The 23,286-nt window shown below is 45.0% G+C and overlaps 1 protein-coding gene across 2 annotated transcripts in view; it reads right to left on the bottom strand.

Annotated features, from left to right (window-relative positions):
* CCDC167 (coiled-coil domain containing 167) overlaps positions 1 to 23,286 on the bottom strand; it is a 274,771-nt gene that overhangs the window by 221,213 nt on the left and 30,272 nt on the right. The window contains exon 2 of one of the 2 annotated variants that reach the window (XM_044060336.1): positions 5,181 to 5,249. The exons of the other annotated variant lie outside the window; for it this stretch is intronic. Within the exon in view, the coding sequence (XP_043916271.1) occupies positions 5,181 to 5,249 (69 nt within the window). The remainder of the gene's footprint in view (positions 1 to 5,180; positions 5,250 to 23,286) is intronic. 2 annotated transcript variants of the gene reach the window in all.

The raw sequence follows: 23,286 nt of genomic DNA, 5'->3' as shown, positions 1-23,286 counted from the left end.
TGCGCAAATCCACCCACACCTGCTCACAACTGCTTTAATGTGCCTTAATCACTCCATATCCAACGGCCTTGTTCTGCCCAACAACAAAATAAACGGCCTCTGAAAGGCTCGAAACCAGGACCCTGCACACACAGCAAATGTGATTTACTATTAAGCCATGGCAGATATACAGACATCAGACGTTATCACAAACATATCCAGCACAGTCATTCAACAGTATAGGAAATGTATTCCATCATGTAGAAGTGTGTGTGTGTGTGTGTGTGTGTGTGTGTGTGTGTGTGTGTGTGTGTGTTTATGTCCAGATATAGATACATACATGTATATAGATATATCAAGAACATCCCATGTGACAACAAAGCATTACAAAGGAATGAAAAGGGAAACACCAACAACGCCTGTATTATGTAGTGGTGTTGTCCTATGTAATATCAAGACTCCCTCAGACAGACGTGTCATTAATACACGCAAACATTTGTACATTGGCCAAATACATCACTCTGTGCATAACACAACAGTTCCTGTCCAATCATTATGTGAGAACAGTACTCTTGCAAGGTGCTGTGTGCGACATCATCATCATGAAAAAGGTAAATGGGGTAAGCATAGAGGGACCGGTAGTGTTGTGTGTACAATGGGGTCGTCTGCATCCCATGTACCTGGAACCTTTAGGAGTCATGTGCATACTAGGGGCGTGTGCCTGAGAGACAGGGTGAGAACAACTGGACTATGTTGTGATGCATATTAAAAAGGTTACATGTGACCAGTGGGCATGTGTGAAATGGACAGCTATGTATGGGGCAAATGTTGTTCTAGGAACTGATTCGCCTTTTGTTTCTGTAGGGTGAGAGTGAGATGTGGGGGAAGGAGAGTAGGTATGGTCATGGAGGATAGAATGGGTAGGATGACAGACAAGACAGCATACAGGGTCGGTATATGACACATGTGGGGTGATACACCTTGGACAGGGAGGGGTGTTTGGCATTCACAAGCCCATGAGCACCCAGATGGAAACAGTGGGACGAAGGTCCCCAGCCATGGGCAGCCACCACTGCACCAAACAGCCGCAAAGGTGGCTGTGCCGGGGGCTGTCTAGGAGGGGAAGGTTCACCCTGTAAATGTGACACTCTGCCCTCAAGCTGGCGTATCTGCCCTCAAAACCCCTTATTGAGCCCCCTACGCACCACGTCCGGGATTGCACGACAGCAGACAAGTTCCTGTCTGGACCTGCTCCCAGGGGGGACAAGCCCCATCCTCAGTGGCGGTTCCATCAGAAGGTGTTGCAGAGCCAACAGAGGTGGAGGTTCAAGGCTGGGCCCCATTTGGGCTGGTGCCTGGTGCCATGACCAGCTGAAGTGGGACAGGAGGTTCTGCCGGGACCTCCAAACCCATACAGCCTACGGTGTTGCAGTTTTAACACAGATATGGCTTAGTAATAGTCAACAGCATTCAGGATTACTTATAACAGCATGCATAGATATCACCATCAACCCAATATAACAGATGGTATACATTTGCAGAGGGAGCACAACACATGCATATATACTACATGACATATGTACAAAGTGTAGAGGACTTGTGACTGCAGCTATGAACAGTGGCCCATTATTGGCATGTCACTGAGAACCTCAGACAGTGACTGTCACACCACTGTTTCATGTGACATATGTCAAATCAGGGATGCGATGGCAGTAACTCTCATCACTATCACCATGTACTGACTGCAATCCTCACACTATGCTTCTACAGTTCACAGATGTGTGTTCAGTGAGTAACACAGGAAACTAATGGTTCCACACACTGACCAGTCCACAGATGGCCCTACAGATGGGGGTTCCCTCACAAACAGAGCACTGTCTTGTCAGTTTTAAAACATGCAGAACAGCCATTACCACACACAACTTGTTAAATTAGCAGTAGTCTCAATGAAGCATAGCTACACATGCTGTAGTCATGTCTGGCACATCACCCTCCTGTCTTTAGGCTATTTTCCACTGTGTATGTTGTTTGAGGAATATTCAGATATCATCTGTGATGCCGTTTACCAAACATCAGATCCAGGTTCCACTCACAGCGACTGTCATGGGCAAACACCAACATGATGTTCCTAGATATTTTACTGTGTTTCCATGCGATTGGCTATGGGAGCATCACCACAGCTGTTTCACATGCAATCAGCTAGAGGAGGACTGCAATAGGTGCAGAGGCCATCACCTGATCATGACCATCACTTACAAAACACAAGCCACTGCTGAGCAGGTGTAAACTCCACATCCACCAGAGAGTGTGTGGGAGGGACAGACAGAGGCAAAGTACATCAGAGAAGGGCTTGGAGACTAAAACCTAAGCATTGTCTATCACACATCTACCAGTACAGGGGTTCAAACCCCTGACTGACTAGCCATTACTATTACAAGTGCATGCAGTTACTCATGTGCCATAAAGTTGACAAGTTGGTGTGCTGTAAGAAGATATATGTGTGCTGATGAGCGACATCTGCAACAGAAATATAGTAGACATACATTAGGTGTAGCACACATGGCTGTCCACATGAACGGATGTCATTGTCAACACAACCACACTCTCTAAGGGACTCAGACACATTGCCACACTTTGCCAGGCCCACAAATACACTTCCAACTACTTAGTTTGTCACACTGCAGTAAAGCACAGGCACTACATGCACCACAGGGGATATCCGGAGGTTCTATGGGCTAGGTCATGTGAACATGTCTGACATCAGTTGGTCTGCCAATGGGAGTTATACTGGGTGTGACTGTGGTTGGGAACATCATACCCTGCGCAGACACAAGCTGCCAGTACTGACATGCATGTGTGCATTGCTTCACGTGTGTGTAGTGGTTGGCTGTGCAAGACGGCTGTACAAGGCTGGGTGAGGGGTAATCCTTGGCATCACGCCTCCCGATAATGATGTGCAGTGTGGTACAGGGGTGTAGTGTCTGCAATGTCCCACACAGATGGGTATTGTATGAACTGTCCTGTCATCCTGGTTACCATTGTGTATGGCCATTGCCTTGCAATGCATGCCATGTCTGTGTTTGATAGTCCTTGACATGGACATTGTCTGGGATGTGCACGTCCCACAATAATGTACAGTGACATGTACAAGTGTACCTGGTTTGGCTGGCACATGTTGTGTACACAGACTGTTATCCTCAGATATGCCAATACTGGCCTGGTGTGGCAGGACCTGCTTATAGATAGCAGGTTGACCCTGCACCTACATTGATAGCATGATACAGATATTCCCTGGTGTCAGTGGCATCTGTCCATACAGGGTACATGTGTAAGGCATTGTATCGCCTCTGTGGATCACAGTTGATGGCACCACATATGTTGCAGGCATCCAGTAGGGAACATAGTAAAGGCACATTGTCCGCAATGATGTGCCTATTGTACTGCTGGACATGGTGCCATGCCCTCTGTAGCCCACTGCAATCCCACCATGCCTACTATCTGTCATCAATGTGCAGGGTACTAGCAACACAGCGGGATATTCTAGGCAAGTGTTTTTGCGTATGACACATGGGTTCAGAACATATTCCGGGTAATAGTAGGGTTGCATACTTTGTTCACCAGACCTTTTGCCAGATGTAGGGGCATGGCTTGCAAACACAGTCCCTTGGCTGATTGACATCTGTACACCTCGTGAGGTGGACATTGTGACATATAATACGGACACCATATAGGAAAACTACAAAATCCGCTCCCCAACATGTCCAGTGGTTAGACACTCACAGCCACCTCCACACAGGCTCTGACTCTCAAACACATACACACATCTGCCATGTCTTGGAATAGAACCCCTACCTAACTAGTTTATCACACTACAGCAATATGCAGTTACAGCATGTGCTACGGAGAATACTGGGTTACAGCAGTCCCAGAGGTGTACTTCTAGGTGGGTGACATCACCAGGATTGCCAAAGGTGAGTATATGAATTGTAAAGAGTGTGCATACTCTAAAAAGCATCGTTTCTTTCTCAGGCAGACACACACACACACACAGTTGGCCTGTCTGGGATTAGAACACCTACCAGACTAGTTCATCACACTATAGCATTACGCAGTTACAACACACGCCATGGAGATTACTGGGTTACAGCAGTCCCAGAGGTGTATTCGTAGGTGGGTGACATCAGCAGAATTACCAAAGAAGGGCATTTCAAGTGTACTGCGAGTTGTACATGTCTGTTACCTGCGTGTACCCGCTGCCTACCGTCACCAAAACACATTTACACCCGCTTACAACTGCTTAAAAGTGTCTTATTCAATCCTAATTGACAGTATCAACAAGGCTTGCAGATCTTGAACCCTGGACCATGCACACTGAGGTCACTGGACGTACCACTAAGCCATCTGTGATGTATATATGTTGCATGGAGTTTATAATGCACATCTTACTACAGGTATTCCACAGTACTGAAAACAAATGGGACAGTCACTTTGTGTACATATGTACAGTACCCGTGAATGTACTGTACTCTGTGAAACAACAAAGACAAGTCTACATCTGTACAACTGTCATAACTACATATATACACACACATATATATATATATATATATATATATATATATATATATATGCATATACACAGACACAGCTATAGCTATATATATATATATATATATATATATATATATATATATATATATATACATACATATATACACACACACACATACATACATATATACACACACATACATACACGTCTGAACACCCTTTGTGACACAGAAGGGTTCCAAAGAAACTGACATGTACACAAAACAGAGGCATCTCTTGTGTTATAACATTTAAATCTTACTCAGTTCACCAGAGAAGGGATGGTTGTTGTGTATGTGGAGTTTGCGGTGGGGAATGATGGCTAATATAATCTACCCTGGGGATTGTAGAGTTTGGGGGGAATGATGGGTATGGACTTAAAACCTGGTGACCACGTCTGTGTCACTGCTCGACAGTGGCACAAGAAAATAACATACCCAACTATAGTCGTGCTTGACTTTAAGTACTACTGCATATCCTGTAGATCAATATTGGTCTGAAAAACTTTTTATTTATTCAGTACATTCTGAACACACTATACTTATTGACAGTAAACAATGTAATCCTTCTTATTCATTACACTATATACTGTAAGATAAATCTGTACTGACCTGACTCTCGTCGCAACCTCGCCAATCAGTCAGCATGGGCCTCAAGATTGCTAGCTCTCTCCTCTGTAGCTGTAGGGGAAAAAACATTAATTATACATGTCTATCACATACTCAGGTTAGACTTTGATACTGATATGGGTGAAATACTTACTCACTACTGACAGTGTATTCTTTACCATTCTTAACTATGTAATACTTTGTAGACACCAGTCATCACAGATGGCTACCATGGTGTGCTAAAAGACATTACACATGTGTAGGTCTGGCTACAGGGTAGTCACACACACAAACACGCACACATTTGCCAGTATTGTGCATACACGTCTTACCTATGTAAAGGTAACTCGTACAGTGGGGTATGTGCCACAGAACACACTTCTGAGCTGGGTGACATCACAGGACTGATTACTTGCAGTGGGGAGGGGGGGAAGAGAGAGGTTTAGCAGTTGACAAGGATAAAGGCCAGTGCAAAACGTGGTATTTCTTTGGACTGCAGCAAAACCCGCTGTCATGACAGCATGCAGACACAAATACACAACCACACTCAGGCATTTGCTGAGACACACACACACAAACACACGCAGCCATTTGCTGACACACACACTCAGGCATTTGCTGACACACACAAACACACGCATACAGTTGCCAGTGGTGAGATCAGAACTCCTGCCTATCTACAGATCACTATTACAGTACTACATAGTTACGAGACGCGCCACAGAGATTACACATTCCAAGGCAGTCAGAATGCCCTTCTAAGATTGAGGACAACAACAGGGAGACTGACAGTCACGAAGTACATAGCTGTAAACCTGTGTGTTTAAAGTAGGTGTCCATTACAACCTGTATGCACAAACAAGACACATCATCTGCAGGTAGTACTTAGGGAGGCCTGAGAGGTATAGTTGTAGCACAACAGGAAACTGAACTGGAGCATGCCCATCTGTGGAATGGACAACTACTATTCACTATACAGGGCTACAGTGGGCATGCTCATACACTTAGTAACACAGGGCTGTTTGGGATGTACTATGACTACAACTACACAAGGTTATACTGGGCATGCTCATACACTTAATAACAAAGGGCTTGGTGGATGCACTAGTAACAAAGGGCTTGATGGATGCACTGACTCAAATTACACAAGGTGGCAGTGGGTACGCTTACACACTTAGTAGCACAGGGCTGTTTGGGATGCACTCCGATTCTAACCACGATTCTAACCACAGAAGGTCACAGTGTGCATGCTCATACACTTACATTTACAGAACACGTTGTAATGGACTCCTATTGTAAACACACAGGTTTGCAGCTATGTACTTCTTAACTGTCAGTATATATGCACATCATACTGGTTTACTACCTGATAACTGTATGTGGCCCGTAAATGATATATGTGTGTCTGTGCTGTGTGATACACACGCATACATGTACATGAAGTACTGACATATATATGTTAAGTATACACAATCATGCATGTGTGGATGTGACAGACAATAGGTTAACTGGGACACACAGGCGGATGCTACCTACATCATGTGTCACACACCTTGCTGCCCTGAAAGCATACATTGACAGCAGAATGTGGACAGTGACATTATACGTGGAACAGTGGCATGTGCAAGCATAATGTGTGAGCCGCATTGTGTAACGCTACTGAGGTGCAGGTGTCAAGATGACCTCTTCTGTCTGTGTTAATAGTTGTCATTATTAGTAGGACTGCTACCCTAAGTATATCTCACATTGATCATATACACAATTTCTGCTGCTGTCCGTCACCTTACATGAGGCATTTGCTACCAAGCACATTACTGCCACTTGCAGTGATGTCATGGCATGAGTGGCAACTGCTAGACCAAAACAATGAGCCAATGTCCTGGTGTTATTATGAGGTAGTCCAGTGTCTTTCATTCCGGGCTATCATTACTGAATGACAAGCCTTCGATACAGAGCACATGCATCCACATTTCACGTGTGTGTGGATAATACCTAGGTCTCATTTACCCATATATCCGCATTCCAAGGCAAATGTCCTACACAAAGAAGTAACACCCTGACACCTACAAGACAATTGCATTGGATGCTTATGCTAACCAGTGCTAGATGTGTAGCTTTAGTAATCCATTTGCTCAATGTAGAATTTACAATGGGGAATACTGACATCTGTGCAGTGAGGAACACCTGGCTGAAGGCTCTGAAGTGCACAATTGCACTACCACCATATAACTCAGATCCAGACATGTGGGCCATAACAGTGGCATGGTCCATTCCAGGTGGTGGTGTCCATATATTCATAAAGGCTACTCACAAGTAAAGACCACTACTCTGACATAACTCATCACAGATGAGTCAGGTACAGGTGACAGTGGCAAACGCTGCATTCTAGGTTGTATCCTCATATACATCCACCACCTTGTCCCCAGACTACCAACACACATCCATATGTGGTATGACATAGTATGGTAGATCACCAGATAACCTTCTATTGGTGGACTGTACCCAGGCCTATATCAACTGTGCAAAGTACCCATGTACAGACAGCTGCATAATGTGTTATGCAATGCAATAATACCACTGTTTGTAACCAGCTCAGCTGTACACATACCAGGGTCCCTCGGATGTTGTCAGCATTAACACAGTCGACTATTGCTGTACACCAGTAAACAACACCCTCATGGTTGGATATGACCTAACTGTACCTGCCCTAGATATGTATATCCCACACTCGTACAACATTAATGACATTACCATAGCTTTCGTTATAGTTTCTACATACAGGTGGCTACAGTCATTACACACATGCACATGGCAGATGGCATGCTAACAGTACATAAGGTTTGATATCTATGTTAACAGAGATAATATTCCCACTCTACTGGTCACCCATGACACCTACCATACCATACAACACCCCATGTGGCATGTATGTCATTAGACATGTCCACCTACTGCAATGCCTACAAACATACCCAAATAACAGGATCATAAGACCTACACAAGGCCTGTATTGACAGACCCAGGGAAATCCAGCTCTGCTCTGTATATTCCTGAGTAGTCACAGGTGATATGTTCATGACATGTACAGCCATGTGTGGCCACAGCTCCTACATATACCCCATGTCAACAGTTGCAAGCCATGAATGCTGTCTGCTGTCTGGACATTAGCTGTAGTACCACAATAGCCAGTACATGCTGGGGTGAGATGTTTACAAGCCACAGACCTCGCACATGCTTGAATGAGTGTACCGCCTAGCCTAAGAGCACATTGCTGGCACTCTTCCAGTAAACATGAGGTGTGTGTGGCAAATATGATGTGCTCACTGTTGACCATTACAGTGCCCTGGCTTCACCATGGAACTGTCAAGTAACAGTCTGTAGGAGCATGACATGGAATAATGCTGTGTGTGTCTTGCTGGCATGTGCTGTTGTCATATATGTACACTTGGCTACTTGGTTAAGGTGTTGTGTCCTACCAGTACATGAATACAACATCCATTATGGTGTAATGCTCGGCTATGTTTCACACATGGCGTGGGGAAGGTGTGGAATGTATCCTCTTGACCTGCTAGTGCACTTACTGATGTAGACCACATATGTGTACATGTATTGATGTTTGTGCTGATTCCATGTGTGTGCAGTGTCTGATGTTTGAAGGTGACTGTTGTCTTAGCACATCATGCTGTTGCAATACAGCCTCAACATTGCCAACTGTATATGGTGATATGCTCTAAGTACAGTAAGCTGTACATGAGGTATGGACAGATGTTTGGACATGACTACTAAGTGGTGGGGCTACTTTGCAGATTAATGATTACTGAGGACAGCTCACTGGTGTGTTACAACCATTCCTACAATAACCTGTGTAACTGCTAAGGTCAGGTTTTGTTAATTTAAGTGGAAGACAGACAATGTAGAATGCAGTAAGGGTGACACTGAAGGCAAACCTCTTGACACCTGTAACAGTAATACCTCCCCTGTGCATATACTGTGCATATATCAGCACAGTTGGCAAAGGAAAGAGTCAGTAAGCTTTGTAGCAAATGCGATAGTGCTGTACTTCTGTAATACCTATCATGAGATAGGCAGGTGTTTGATTCACAGTACTGGCAAGTGTGGGTGTGTGTGTGTGTCCATATATGTCACGTATGGTTGGGAATACATCCCACATATTTTCACTCTCCTGAACACCGTTGTTGACATCAGTACAGAGTAAAGTGTAGAAAGAAAGAAATAGGCAGGTGGTTGAAACTTACACATGTCAAGTGTCTATATGTGTTTGACATAGGTGTATATCTTTGTGAATGCCACAGTGTGTGTGTGTGTATGGCTGTCCGGTCCCTGGAGTGAGGCTGTATTTTACCATAGTGAAATGTTAATGCCCCCTCCCCATCCACTCAATGCAATCTAGTATCCCAGTTGATATCATCAATCTTAGACGGGCATTCTAACCACCTGTTAACATGTACACCCTGGGGTGTGACCTGTTGTTACATAGCCTACTGATGAACCCCTCTCCCCACATACACTCACTGCACTGTAGTATCCCTGTCAATGTCCTCGATCGTAGGCCATTCCGACTACCTGTATATGTGCAATCTCTGTGGCGCATCTTGTAATTGCGTAGTACTATAATGATGATATGCACATAGGCAGGGGTTCCCATCTGAACACTGGCAACTGTGTGTGTGTCAGAGTGTGTGTTACTGTGTCTGAGTTTGCATACTGTCAAGGCAGTAGGTATTGCTGCTTCCCAATGAGAAGCCACTATGTCCACTGGCCTTTACCCTTGTCATCCACCATACCACTCTTTTACCTCCTCCCCGCTCCAGATAACTACACCTGTGATGTCACCCACTATGGATGTGACGGCTCTGAACACAGTAACTTACTACACAGATATCATGCTCTTGGAGCATTAGAACAGTAAACATAATTGAAACATGGGAGATTATAAATGTGATGTGGAACCCACAAAGTACATGCAGGTATTGTCATACAGACCTGTGAGTAGTCAACATGTACATATGGGACACTAACCGCAAACACCGACATCCCTCGGCACATGCAACTACACCTGAAAGAGGAAGGCAGAATGTCAAGATCAACATGCTGTTAGTGTTGTTACACATGATACATACTGTCAAACGTACAAAATGCAATCTAAAACTGTAATGCATGGTATGTTTGCTACCTTTCAACACTACTCAACAATATTAATCTACAATTGTCTATCTAGTATGTTCACCCTGTGCATCAGACCATATGAACATGTCCCTGCGCCGATGGTGTGGATGACATGGATGTGGCACAGGCATCATCATATGCACAGGGTGATAATGTTTGCCAGAGGCCTAGGCTGCGCCATTGGATGACATCATGTGTGTGTATTAGGGCCTGTGATATCATTGGGCGTGTGTGGATATTATGTGTGTATGTGTTGAGGTGCCCTACATTTGTTTCCAGTGTGTGTGTGTGTGTGTGTGTGTGCGTGTGCGTGTGTGTGTGTGTGTGTGTGTGTATGCATGCACACAGGTCTGGCATGTGGCCAGCCTACACAGCAGTATTACTGACAGCTGCAGACTGTATAAGGCAGGTTTCACAGTTCACGGTGTCGGCCACGGCCACATGACCTGTGCCTGCCAGAGGTTGCACGGGCACTACCAGGCAGAAGTCCAGATTGGGTACTATCTGATGACACATATCCACTGGAATCGTGTCCCTATTGGCACCGTCCAGGACCACGTGCACGTGGCCTGCTGTGTCCTGGTGTGGACTGCACAGCACCAGCTGCACTGCTGCTGCTACCACCACTATGGGAGCGGGCATGTGCAGTAGGATGTTCATGTAGACCTTCAACAGGTGATGTAGCTGGCCTACGTCCACGTGCCCGACGCCTCACTCTCACCAGATGTTCCAGCACAGACATTCCACGTTCAAGGATTAACATGCCACGGGGTCAAGGACTCCCACCATGTCACCCAATCGTCTATCCAAAACATCTGCAAGATGATGGTGAGCATTTGCAAGTGCTTGAATGTTGTCAGTTAATGAATGGACAGCAGTCCTCTGAAGCCTCAGACCGTCTCTGTTGTGCCGTTCAGCACATGCCTGTGCCTCCAATACAGCTCGAAAGATTTGTCTGGTGACTCCAGCTGATGTGCTTCGTCTTGCAGGGGCATGTTGGCCAGTGGTCCTCTTATAAGCAGTGCTGGGCACATGCCTGTGTGGGACATCACCAGTCAGTTGATTGGGATCATGGTGTGCAGGCACACCTTCCATAGTCTCCACACTTCCCTGTTCCATGCTACCACCCGCCAACTGTCCTTCCTCTATGGCCAGTGGTGATAGGGTATGTGTAGGCAGGGGAATGGTGTGCGAGGATGAGGGGGATACAGGTGGAATGGCAACCAATGGCACAGATTCAGCCTCTGACAACCCTGCTTGTGCTTCAATCATACTATCATCATCACTGCTAGAGTCTGTGGGGACACTAATATCAGGTGGACTGCAGGAGGGCAACGCACCTACATCAACACCTGTGAGGGGAAGACAAGAACTGTACATTGCAAGTTATACCAAACAGACACACACAGACACACGCTACATGCAGGTGATATGGCAGATGGCATTCAGCTTAGACAATTATAGTGGTAGTTATCATACATCCCTGAGTTGCACACAACAGCATGCATGTGTTATAGCAGACGGCATGCACCTTACACAATTACAGTGGTGGTTAGCATACATACCTGTATTGCACCATTTGTGTTAGTAGCCTATGCCTCATACCTGCAACACAATGAATGTACTTTGCACTGTTGCACTGCACTGCCATGGTGTGCGCAACATCCACCACATGTTAACAGACCATCGCTGACCTTTGTACATCTGCCACTGATGCTTTGTGTTGGCCACCGCCCCTATATGTGAGGACATGAGCAGAAGGGTATGTCGACTGAATACTATGTTTGCCTGAGCTCTAGCTTGGATATCTCCCCCAAAGCAGTGCATGTCTGTTCAACATTATTCCGCCTACCCCTGAGCTGAGTCTACAGACATTGTGCATGTGGCTGTACACACGTTAGACATGGCTGTCCCTACTTTGCAATGGTGCTGCAGACCAGCACAGGTTTACAGTACACAGGCCTGATGTGTAGCGTATGACCTTGCCAATCACATGTAGTATGACATGTCTTCTGTTGATGTGTTGAATGACATGCATTCATGTGTAACACAATGGTGTCCTTTCCAATCTACAGTACAGTAATGGTGTCCCAATGCAGGGATGTGTTATACTAACATGGGCCTTCAGCTGACGCAATGTTGTCTGTCCACCCTACAAATATGCAGTGACATACTGCACATTGAGCTGATGTGCATAGCCATTGCAGGGCATCATTTGGCTTCACAATTGCTATACAGTGTGAGGTACTGACACAGTTCCTAACCATGACTATGTTCACATACAATATATATCTAATGCAGAATGTGATCCACGTCATGGAGGTGCATACACACTAAACCCTAATGTGAAATGTGTGTCATAGGTCACAGAAGGGTATACGGATGACACCCCTGCACATCTGCAACTGTATTACTGATGCCTGGCAACTATGCCCACACATGGTTAACTTCGCAGAACTCTATGCCCCACATGCCATCTGTGTACCTCACACACATGAGGAGCAGGCATGACAGTGATGTCTGACACCAGCAAGGTCAATGTACTGTATCTGTGGCCTGATGTGGTTGTATGTGTATGTTGTGCAACGCATGTATGTATTTGGATACAGTACTGGTGAATGCTTTCATGTCGTGACACACTCAAGATGTTCAAGACATATGTGGATGTTTCATGTTTCATGTTATGCCTACACAAGCTGTGCACAGGCCTGTATGATGTTTAGTGTTTCACATATGCAATATCACCATTACACAAAGGCCATAGTTGTATTGTGTCAAGCCAATGTACAACAGGGAGTGCACACATGTACATCACTTCTACTGTGTGTGTTGCTTCATGCCTCTGGCCATCCTCATGGCCATGTGTACACATGTTCTGTCCAATGGTTGTGATGGCCATCTTATTTCACATGTCAGTGTTATTCCATATGACATACACCCATAGATGTCATATGCTCCATTGAGGACAGGGTTATGCAGACAAAGGGTGGTATGTATGGGATGTGAGACATCATGTTTTGCAGGACAGTTGAGCAGTGTTGCAGTTAGCCCACTACATGTCATGGACATGTCAGATAGCACATGACATTGTGTGATATTCATAGCAAGGGTATCATCCACAGGGGTGTATCCTGTGGGCCGGTTATACTCCAGCTCCAACACATTTAGAGTGTGTGCACACATATGCTCTCTGTACAGTACTGTTTGTATTCCCAACATGTGTAATGCTGATATGTAGTACCTATCTCTACAGTGAAACACACCTCCATCATTGTATTCACAGTTGTCCACACATTTGGCAATGACAGTTTGGAAGGTTTAGTGTAGGTGTTTCATATAGTCTTCAATTGTTTCACATGGGTAATCACTGTGATGCATTGCAGGTCTGACCAGTGTCTATTAACAGGACCATCACACATTATGTGCACGTGTGTTAAGGCAGATAGCATGCAATTAATATGATCTGTGCATTATCATGCCTGGTAAATAATAACAATCTCACCTGACACAGGCTGCTGTCGCTGCAAAACACCAGAGGTACCTAAACAGGAGTGTCACAGCAGTAAGATCATTATCCACACCTGTGTAATAGCTACAGGGTGCAATGTCCATGTTAGCACATAAGCCAGTACAATACACTATACTATGGAGTATGCACATCTGTGCATACATAGAGCAGCAGACTATAGTATGTGGCATGTGTGCACACATGCCTTGCATAAGATGTTACATTATATATTGTACAGTAACACATGTAACTATGTGAAATATAGTTGTGTTATATGTGCAGTACTGACTTACCAGGCAACTCCAGGCTCAGTGGTTGAGAGACACCCACCTCCACAATACCAGCTAAAGCTTGTGGATGGAGGTCTGCAGGTGTCCCCAGGTTGGCCAGTAGCTCCTCGGTACGTGTGAGTGGTGGCTGGGTGAGTGCCCCCCACCTGTTTCACCCTGTTCCCTGGCAACTGCATTAGCATGCTGTTTCACCCATCTTATGAGGTCAGTGCAGTGTCGGTGCACCTGCTGATAGGTGCGATTGTGACCAACATCATTTACCCTCCTGCGGAGTTCCTCCCACAGGGCATCCCGCTGCTGTGCATCCTGTGGTACATGGCTGAAGAGTGTTGCATGGTTGTCAAGGAGGTATGGGACGAGGACCTCATCCTCCAAGCGGGTGTACGATGGCAGCCTGCTACGTGGCATACCTGGAAGACATAATGATGGAGACCGGTCACAGTAACTCACAGAGAAGTACAGAAGTACAGCTGAAAATACATGTGTATCACATTTATTAAGATTACAAATAAGTATTTGCAAATCTACATGACACCAACACCACTGATATGTATAAGTCACACACATTTGACACTTACTGGTGATGTGATGTTAGCGCCATATATGTGTGTGTCATGTGATGACATTGCTCATACTCCATATGGTTGTTGTCTTGACATGGGCATGTCTGTTTGCCTGTACTGGTGTATTTACCTATCAGTACATGCCTGGATGTGTTCACATTAATGCAATTGACTTTTATGCTTTGTATATGTCACATATATAGTCATACATAGCCGTTAGGGACATGACCTGTGACCCTGCAGACTTGCAAGCATGTATGTGTTTTGCCATATACATCTACATGGCACTGTACAGCTGTGTAGCATCCTACCATGTATTGCCTGTGCTGCACATGTGTAACACATGGGACAATAGCTAGCCTGATGGTATTTGCAGGGTTGGATATCAACTACAGCATGTATGGTCATAGTGATCTTGTAGGTTATATGCCCTGGGCCATTTATGAGCCTAGGCAGACATGTTACCTAGCTGTAGGCAACAGACAGGTAGGTTTCAGTGGCCAGTTCAAGCAGTGCCACAGAATTGATCCACAGGGTTACTGATATATTTGGAATGTGGTCATCACACCATGTCACAGAGAGGGGTGATGTGCAGCTTCGCTGGACAGGGATGCATAGTATGGCAAGAGTATGTTAAGTATATGGGACAGAGATCTGTCAGGCATGTTGTGATCCTTGTACTAGAAAGGTGGATTACCATGAAGTATGTGTTTATTTGGGATCAGAATGTGTTAAGTGTAGCATGTCCAACTCCTCTGGGTTGGACATGGCTTTATTCAGGGTAGGCTGCATGCTACATAGTGGAGCTATGGATTGGGAAGGGCAGTGTAGGCCATCTACACATGGGCAATAACCCTTAAAGGAAATATGTGATCTATTCTGGGTCACATGAGTGTTGAGTATGGCTGAGCAATTATTTCTATATTCCTGGATGGCACCTTGTCAAGATTAGGGGTGCCACATACAACTACCTGACTTGTGTGGTGAAGTAACTATCAAAGGAAAGACTACTGTCCAGCTGCATCCCATACACACACAGTTGCCATTATGTTAACCGCTGCCTAGGTGGTAGTTCATGGGTACAGGGTTTTTAACATATGGGATGACAATGCAATACATAGCTGTCAGATTGTGGCCATACTTCACACACCACACATCTGAAACACAAAGGCCCTTCTGTATGGTGAACGCAGCACACATTGAGTCAACTATTGCTCCTAGTTCATAGTCATTTGCAAGCATCAATAGGCTGATGCCTTCTGTGTTAGTCTGTGTGGTATAGATAACAAAGAGGGGGAGTACCGGGAATGAACCCTGTATTACTGTGGCTGGCACTGGTTTGATATGCGTGTATTAGTCAGACACCTTCTGTAGTGCTGGTTCTGCCAGCAGTCCAGTTGCCAACCACTCCTGTGACATAGGAATATACACATAGTTTACTGAGTGTAGCTGGAACACAGTATGGGTGATGGTGTCCTACGACCTGGCAAGGTCATGATATGCAGTGTGAATCAACCCTATTGTCATCTACATCTGTACCGAATACATCAAATACATTGATCACGGTTCATGGCCTTACAGACCAGACTCAGCAGGGTAGTTGTGCACTATTTCCCATTATCAATGGAGTCTCCCCCTTTGTGGGGTGTGATAACTGTTGCTGTGCACCATTCGGTGTGTACATAGTCTGACATGGAGCTATGATTGAACATGATGTGTATGTGGACAGCTGATTGTTCTTACATTTGTGTAGGATACACCTTGGGATGTTGACAGGTCCCATGAAAGCTGTATGTATGGCTTTGGACAGTGCAGCTTGTACCTGCATAGTTGTTATTACAGGGGCCCTGTAGTGTACATGGATATATTACTAAGTGTACCTGTTGGGGGGGGGGAGGTGGGAGTGGGTTTAAGTTCTCCAAGACCCTATCTGGATGAACAGGTGGTATTTCTGTAGGTGCAGTACTTCCCATGCCATAGTGCTGTGCAGCACGGCAGGTCTTGTCATTGCCATTACGATTAATGACACAGCTATAGAATGCTCTGTGCTTGGCCTCATAATATGTGGCTGATTAGTTTCACAGTAGCTTTGTGTGGTTTTATATGGTGTATCTGCATCTTACTGAGGCTGACCAGGGATCGCCTACACTCATGTGTGCTCACTCTTGCAACAGTTATTACCTACTGTGGTACAGTTTAAAGCATGGTACCACCAGTTTGCCTTCTTGATTGTGTTTGGTTGAATCTTGGTTCTGTTTCAATGGCACAATCACTGCACGTATGTGACTGCTTAAGGTTCATTTGTGTAGGATTCAGCATTTGCACATGCATTGTCTATCTGCATGGGTGCCATGACAGTCACCACTTTGCTCTTAGGAAACATAACATTGGCATTGGAGACTGACTATGTGTAGCATACTGTTAGCCCTGTTTGTGTAACTAATGTGATCCAGGTCATTGGGGTTGATGGAATCCAACATGCATTGAGCGCAGGTGTTGGTACATGATGAGTCTTCCCAGTTCATAATGCAATAGTTGAGAGTAGCCATTATTATGATTTTCTGTCTCAGACCTAATCTTCCTCATTACAACACATTATGACAGTTAGGAAATCTGTGGCATGGTGGGTCATCTGTCACAAGGTGCAATTTGAATTCCACTTTGGCACAAAGGTAGTTGCTCAGCATAATGTATCTGAAGTTAGAGTGGGGGTGTACATATCCTTCAGGAATATGGACACACCTGTGGCCCATGTGTTCCAATAAAGGATAATGGGCAAGAGGTGAGGTATGTGTTATAACATGGTCATGCAGGTGTGCTCTCCGGAGCACTGAAACATGTCTCAGCCACTACACAGATATGTTCTCCATGTTAGGGATTGACATATGTGTGTCCATATAGTGTTTCTGACATGTATCATTGTGTAGCGAGACCCACAGTTTATTGCTTGGCTGTCCCTGTAACAGCAGTGGACCTTCACTTGAACTGTGCATGATGAACGCACTATAGGGAAAGCATGAGCCCTAGGCAGTATGCAGATTTCCAGGGATGACAGGTGCAGGCCCCGTCTGGCAAAGCATCATGGTCTGTCAACCATGTTATCCCAGGCAGACAGATACTGGATACCCTTTGACTTGCACCACTACACTAGACAATTGTGGAATACAATCCTTTTGTCCCTGTACTGCAGTATCATTCTGGCCAATGGCAGAATGCTACACAGGCCTTGGGACATACCTGCATGGGCTACAAGACCTGGCAGTTCCTACATATGTTTCCATGCAGTCCAGGCTACTGCATCACAGGTCCTGCACAACACATGGAATATGTCAGAGCCATGTGTACTGTTCAAAAGGTGGTCTGAGTGTATGGGTATGTGGCTAATCATGGCAGACAGGCAGCTGACAGTATGTATGCCCTCGTATATGTTGGTGTGTAACACAGTGCTAGAGTTTGCATTCACAAATGAGTACTGTTGGGCATGTTTCCAGCCATGTGCACTGAGGTGTGGCACAATTATGCAAACTATGTCATACAGTTTGTGTATTTCGTTGTCTGTCTCTTCCAGCCTGGGAGGTCAATTGTTTGGCCAGATACTTAGAAGCATCTGTGAATGTGTGTGATTTCTGGTAGAGTGTGTGGGTGTCTTTACTGTGTTTTGGTAAGGGTATGTCTTGGCTGTTATGATGAAATGCATGTGTTAACCTACACCTCATGACTGTCCAGTCCAGTCATGTCTGTAGACTAGGCTGCCTTCCAGCTTACCCCTGTAGCTGTATCCCAAACAATGTGTGGGGCGTGGTGTTAGGTGGGTTTGGCTGTGTACATGGCATAGAGGTACATTCCCCCAGGATGGCCACATACACAAAGCTGACATTAGTAAACACCAGTAGCTGACTAGTGGACATGCCTGTACGAGCATTCAGTACTACAAGTACCAAGTACTGTATTTAGTTTACTTATTGCTTATGAAGATGTTTTAGACAGTGATGCTCACATGTAAATATTTGTGTTATGGACGTGACAACACTGGCTCTTACGGAAACATTGTAGCTACCTTTAGGAGCAATCCTCCTCTGAGGAGCACATCACATCCTGTTAGTTGATCACAGATGATGCAAGTGTCTACAGGTCTGTTTCCTTCTCAGGGTATATAATCACATATCCACCAGGACCATGAGCTCTGTTGGGCACAGACACCCACTCTCCAAACAGAGTCATGTATCAATAGACTATGATGCCACTATCAACATAATCAGGATATAATCAGATAGTGTAAGCCATCACCTATTAAGCGGCTATTACACATGGGCAGCAGTCTCCTACATCTTACACTCCTACTGCAGACGTTACACTGGAGTTAAAGATGATATGCAACCTGTTTCATTACCAGTACTGTGCACTACCTTACATACAGTATGCGCAAGCGGCTGTTAGGTTGGCAATAAGAGGTTAGGCTACACAAACCTGGTAGTTCAACCAGTGTGTCTTTACTCTCAATATCCACTCTATGTAGGTGTGCACATACCCATTTGGCCCAGCCATGTAACAAGGGTCACTACACATTTGCACAACATGTACACATGCACAGCTGTTATTGCTTGCAAACGATACTAGAGAGGACCAGCCCTGTAACAAGGGTCACTACACATTTGCATAACATGTACACATGCACAGCTGTTATTGCTTGTAAACGATACTAGAGAGGTCCAGCCCTGTAACACGGGTCACTACACATCTGCATAACAAGTACACATGCATAGCTGTTACTGCTTGCAAATGATACTAGAGAGGTCCAGCCCTGTAACAAGGGTCACTATAATTTTCATAACATGTACACATGCACAGCTGTTATTGCTTGCAAACGATACTAGAGAGGTGGATAGTACATGTGTTATGTGCATGGATAGTTACATAGCTCTTCCAATTATCTTTGCTATCATGCTGCTAAACTGTCAGATGAAAACAAATGATGTCCATCGTGTTTCACTGTTGCAGTCATTACTCTTGGGTTATCCTGCTGGCAGGCTACCCACAGTCAGCCAGAATTCCAAAGTCTAGGTCCGACGTCGGTTGCTGTCACCTCCTCCCTGACGTCAGTGCGCCAGGGGTATAAAAGATGCAGCCGGCGCCATTTTCTTCAGTCTTTCTTGCCGCACAGTGCCCGAAGCAAAAGCAGCTCGCAAGTGCCAGTTGGCCGACTCCTGAGATTTTCACAGACGAATTTCAGATCCGAAGTCTTCATTAAAGCTAAGTACCCCATTGGGGAAACTTTTTTCTTGCTCCAGACCGATGTCAGAAAAAGTTAACAATTGTATTTCTTGTGGGAAGCAAATAGCTCATAAGGATTTTCATTCTTACTGTATTCCTTGCCTAGGCCCTGATCATAATGTTGCTAGCTGTCGGTTTTGTGCCAGAGTCAACCAATGCACTATTAAGCGTCGGTTTGATTTTGCTTTTCATTACTTTGGCCGAAAATTCAATTATATAATGCCGTCAGAACAGCCGACGACCGGAGTTTCTAAAAAACGCAAGGAAAAAGAGAAGGACAGGCATCCGAGATCCAAAACCGACGACGAGGCTTCCGCTAAGCCTGTCGCCGGTTCGCTGGTTCTCAGTGAGGCTCTTTTGCAGCCCCTGACGCTCGCTACCTCAGAGCCACAGGCCGCTGACGACTCCCACGTGGAGCCAGCTAGGCCTCTGCATACTCAATGTATTGGACACTCGGAAATCATTCCCTCAGATGGGTCCGAAGCAGCTGAGCATGCATCAGCTTCTGAGGGTGTTTTCAGACCTACACAGCTATATGTAAAGCCTACTTCAGCTTCTAAAGCAAAGAGTAAAGCAGCTTTAAAGACAAAGAAACAAGTACAGCATTCTCCAGGACAAACTTCCATGCCTAAGAAACAGATGCTCAAAATGGCAGAAGACCTTATTACCTTGATCAGGGGTTCCCATCCCCCTCCTGATAAGAGGCCTAGGCAAGAGACAGACTATGACTCTTCAGATCAGGTTTCCATTTCCTCTGACTCCTCTTCTGTACAGGAATACTCTCTTCTTCCCTATGAGGATTCTGATGCTGAAGAATCCATTCCTTCAGCCTCTCCTCCTGAGGATTATTCTTTTGGGGAAACCCTGCATACCATGAGGGAGCACTTCCACTGGGAGAGCAAAGATTTCTCAGAATCAAAGAAAAGGCTTAGAGATTTTCTTTTACTTCCTCAGCACAGACCTATTGCTATTTCCCCTGTGCTAGACATTGTAGAAGATGTGTTTTCAGAGTCCGGCCTATCTCCAGACTCCTTACCCTCCAGCTCCTGCTAAACCAGACAGATACTACAGGGTTCCAGATTCACATAAATTTCTTTATAAAAACCCTGCTGCTGACCCAGAAACTATTTCTCAGGGTCCCAAAGGGGTTAAGGCCGCTACTGCAAAAAACCCTATCCCTTCTGACATGGATTCAAGGGCACTAGACAAATGGGGGAGAAAGGTTTACACTTCTGCTACTTTGGCTGTGAGGGTTTTAAATTGTCAATTTCATATGATTAAATATCAGCAATACTTAATGTCACTGTTAAAACAGAAAATGTTGGTCAATTCTGATTGTGCAGAAAATAAGGAAATGCAGGATTTATTGCATGCAACTGAACAAGTGAGAAAGCATACTTTGCAATGTGGTTTTGATTCTCTGGAGGCCTCCTGCAGGGCCACAGTTACGGGTTCTGTCATTAGGAGGCATGCTTGGTTAAAGGAACAAAATCTGCCTGATCATGTTAAAGCAAAATTATTAGATGCTCCATTACAGCATGATACTTTATTTGGTGTTAAAGCAGAGAAGGTTTTGAAGAAAATGGAGGACAAAGCAAAATCTATGCAAACAGTAAATGAATTTTTACAGGTTCAGCCACCAAGACTTAGCAGGAACTGGCCTACAAAGAATTGGTCCTTTCCAGTGTTGGACAGGCCACAAAGAGGCAGATACAGACGTCCCAGAGGCAGATCCCAGCCCCAGGGCTCATACAGGCCTAAACAGTGGGGTGCTTCTACCTCCAAAAGTGGAGAAGACAAAGCACAGCCATACAGGAAACAGTCCCAATGACTTGCCTCTGCCAGCACCAATCACTTATCTTCTTGTAGCCCCCTTAGGGGGAAAACTAGCACTTTTCTTTCAAAATTGGCAAATGATCACCCAGGACAAATGGGTATTGAATATAGTGTCCCAGGGCTACAGGTTCCACTTTCACACCCTGCCAAAAGCAAGAGGTATGCCAAACCTGCCACACAATCAATGGGCAGAGGCACAAAAACAAGTTTCGTCCCTTATGAACATGAGGGCCATTCAGCAAGTACCACAACAAGAGCAGGGACAAGGATTTTACTCAAGACTTTTCTTGGTACCCAGAAAGGACAAAGCCTGGAGATCAATACTGGACCTGTCTTTTCTAAACACATTTCTGGATGTTCCAAAAGTCAAAATGTTAACTCTGCAGCAGCTTCTGCCCATGCTGGGCAAGAAGGCTTGGCTTGTAACTTTGGACCTAAAAGAGGCATACCTGCATATCCCAATCAGACAATCTTGCAGAAGATACCTCAGATTCATAGCTGACTCAATGCACTACCAATTCTCTGCTCTGCCCTTTGGCTTATCTACTGCGCCCAGGGTCTTCACAAAATGCCTGGCACCAGTAATTGCATTTTGCAGACAAAGAGGAATTCAAATATATCCTTACTTGGACGACGGCCTTATACAAGCAGAGAACAAGGACACTCTACTAAAGCATCTGGCATTCGAAAAAAGATTATTAATTTGCTTAGGGTACACAGTAAATGAAAAGAAATCAAAACTAGTACCCTCTCAAGAGATAATATTCACGGGTGCAAGCCTAAATACAATTGCCCAGATGGCTTAACACATGCCAGACAAAGGCAACTAACTTGTTACTTCAAAATGATGGCAACAAAGACCCAGTTATCTGCAAGAAAAATTCTGCAGGCTTTGGGCTTCATGGCATCCTGCATTCTGCTAATTCCATATGCCAGACTGCATATGAGGAAACTTCAATGGTACCTAAAAAGTGTCTGGACTCAACATTGTCAAAACCTAGAAGCATTAATTACCCTCATTCCTTGCCTGCAACAGGAGTTTCGATGGTGGGCACATGCCTGTCACCTCAACAAGGGACAGCCATTCACTCTACCCACAGCCAGGCAGTCAATAACAACAGATGCATCAGATTATGCCTTGGGAGCACACATGGCAGGAAAATGTATTCAGGGCACATGGTCCACAAGCCAAATGCATCTGCATATCAATCAAAAAGAGATGCTAGCTGTTCAGAATGCCCTGACAGCTTTCAAGGATCTACTCCATCCAGGACAACTACTGATAAGGACGGACAATACTACAGTCATGTGGTACATAAACAAGCAGGGAGGCACACATTCCTACCCCCTATGCAGATAAGCCATGACTTTGTGGGACATAACATCGACTTCTCAAGTACACCTGCAAGCACAATTCCTGCCAGGAAAGAACAATACTCTGGCAGACGAACTAA

Source organism: Protopterus annectens, chromosome 1.part0, assembly GCF_019279795.1.
Source record: "Protopterus annectens isolate FY-2018-M chromosome 1.part0, PAN1.0, whole genome shotgun sequence".
Classification (NCBI taxonomy): domain Eukaryota; kingdom Metazoa; phylum Chordata; order Ceratodontiformes; family Protopteridae; genus Protopterus; species Protopterus annectens.
This window is presented reverse-complemented; position numbering and strand designations above follow the sequence as displayed.